The sequence below is a fragment of the Sphaeroforma arctica genome (genome assembly GCF_001186125.1).
Source record: "Sphaeroforma arctica JP610 unplaced genomic scaffold supercont1.6234, whole genome shotgun sequence".
Classification (NCBI taxonomy): Eukaryota; class Ichthyosporea; order Ichthyophonida; genus Sphaeroforma; species Sphaeroforma arctica.
The window spans coordinates 1-1,710 of NW_014034324.1; the positions used below are offsets into that span (position 1 = coordinate 1).

The 1,710-nt window shown below is 40.1% G+C and overlaps 1 protein-coding gene across 1 annotated transcript; it reads right to left on the bottom strand.

The window, feature by feature from the left end:
- Positions 1-190: 190 nt before the first annotated feature.
- On the bottom strand, positions 191-1,281 carry SARC_15508 (hypothetical protein; the record flags this gene model as incomplete). Its single annotated transcript, XM_014290372.1, has 3 exons — positions 191-346; positions 1,049-1,155; positions 1,253-1,281. Coding segments are annotated over 3 exons (292 nt in total), but the record flags the coding sequence as incomplete, so codon positions are not given.
- Positions 1,282-1,710: the final 429 nt, after the last annotated feature.

The following is a 1,710-nucleotide window of genomic DNA, read 5'->3' on the forward strand; positions in this document are numbered from 1 at the left end:
AAATGTAATGAAAAAGCGAGTCAACTCGCAAATCTGACTGAAATGCTTTGATCAGTTCGAAAATATACTGGTATCAATAAAGCATGCCGCAATAATTGAGTGACAGGTAGGCTTATTTGTAGTCAACAAACACATGTCAGGTCCATAAACCCCCAGTGAAGTTGAAGATCCTGTGCTGGTATGTACATACCCGTTCGCCTGGCCTGTTGCCCGTCCATATTATCCAGTGTTTGGTAAATGAAAAGATTTATGCCACACATGAACACCAACCAGCTGGGCACCTCTTCGCCCAGATTTGGGTTGTAATGCCACATGAATAGATAGCTCATTGCAGGGAAGAACAGTCCTGTGCATTACAGAAGAGATCAAGATGGTCAGACTGCTATGAATCTGTGTCGTAATGTACTGTGTGATACAATGGGACACTGCAGAAAACCTACCTAATTTGAGATGGCTCCAGCATGAACGAATGAGTTCATTATAGCAAATCTTCTCAGCTAGATCTAGACATTCACTTCAACCGATTATGACGGAATAATTTCGCTTGCTGTGTACTTTCCAGAAAACCAACACGCTAGCTGTTTTCCAGACACTCGAGTCATTCGATTATGTCGGTATTGTCTCTCCTATTGTATACTTATCAGAAAAAGTGCTAACGGCTTCGAACCAAACATGTGCCCGGCACTGAGCGATGTAATCGGTCAAGCGAGGCACGAGAGGTTATTTGCCATTCGCTCCGAAGTGTGCAACCCAAGCCTTATTCAACCTCGTTTTTGCCCACGTTGGTATTATGCGCAAGTGCGTGTGCAGCTATATGCGCACACAATACATAAAGCATCCTTGGCGATAAAAGTACAAAGAAGCCGACGAGAGGTCGCTAAACCCCTCGTGTTTCGCATGATATAGCCATGAATAAAATAATACGGATGGCGGGCAGCACCGTTGGAACCAATCTTGCGTACTTTGCCAGGACATCCGCTATTTTACACTGCAGTATACTGATATAGACTACCCCGCAGTAACCAGCAATAATTTTTTATGGACATACCTGTGAGCGTGATAGCATTGGGATGCACCCACGTGGGGACGTAGTTTGTGCACCTGACGGCCAGCGGCTTCAAGAATGCACCGTAAAGAATGGATTCGTTCCTTCCACTATATAGGTGCCAAAAAAAAAAGAGCTTTTGTCAAAAAAAAATCATAAATTTCGATTTGAAATCATTTGTTTATAGTACAAACCAGGTGAACTTACATGTTGTGTATGGATGCCTGTGCTTTCATGTGAAGGCAAGATGATGGAAGTTTATAATTTTGTGGATCATCAAAAAGTGTTTAAAACATACAATGTTATTAAATGACTCATTTCTGAAAGCAATCGCGATAATACCAAAACATATGTGCGTTGGAGTATTTATCTGCATATGCGCATATTTTAATAGAGTATAGCTGAAACCATACTAACATGAACTTCATAATGTATGTAGCTTTGCATATATCCCAAATTCAAAACTTCGTTGCCAATTTGCAAGTACAACTACAGCAAGATGTACAAAAAACAATGATCCCGGCAAAACCTTACACTGATATGTGCATATTTTCAAAGATTTGTGGTACATGTATTTTTATATACGTAGGTCCACTTATGATTATATATATATATATATATATATATATATATATACTACACACACAACAACACACACACACACA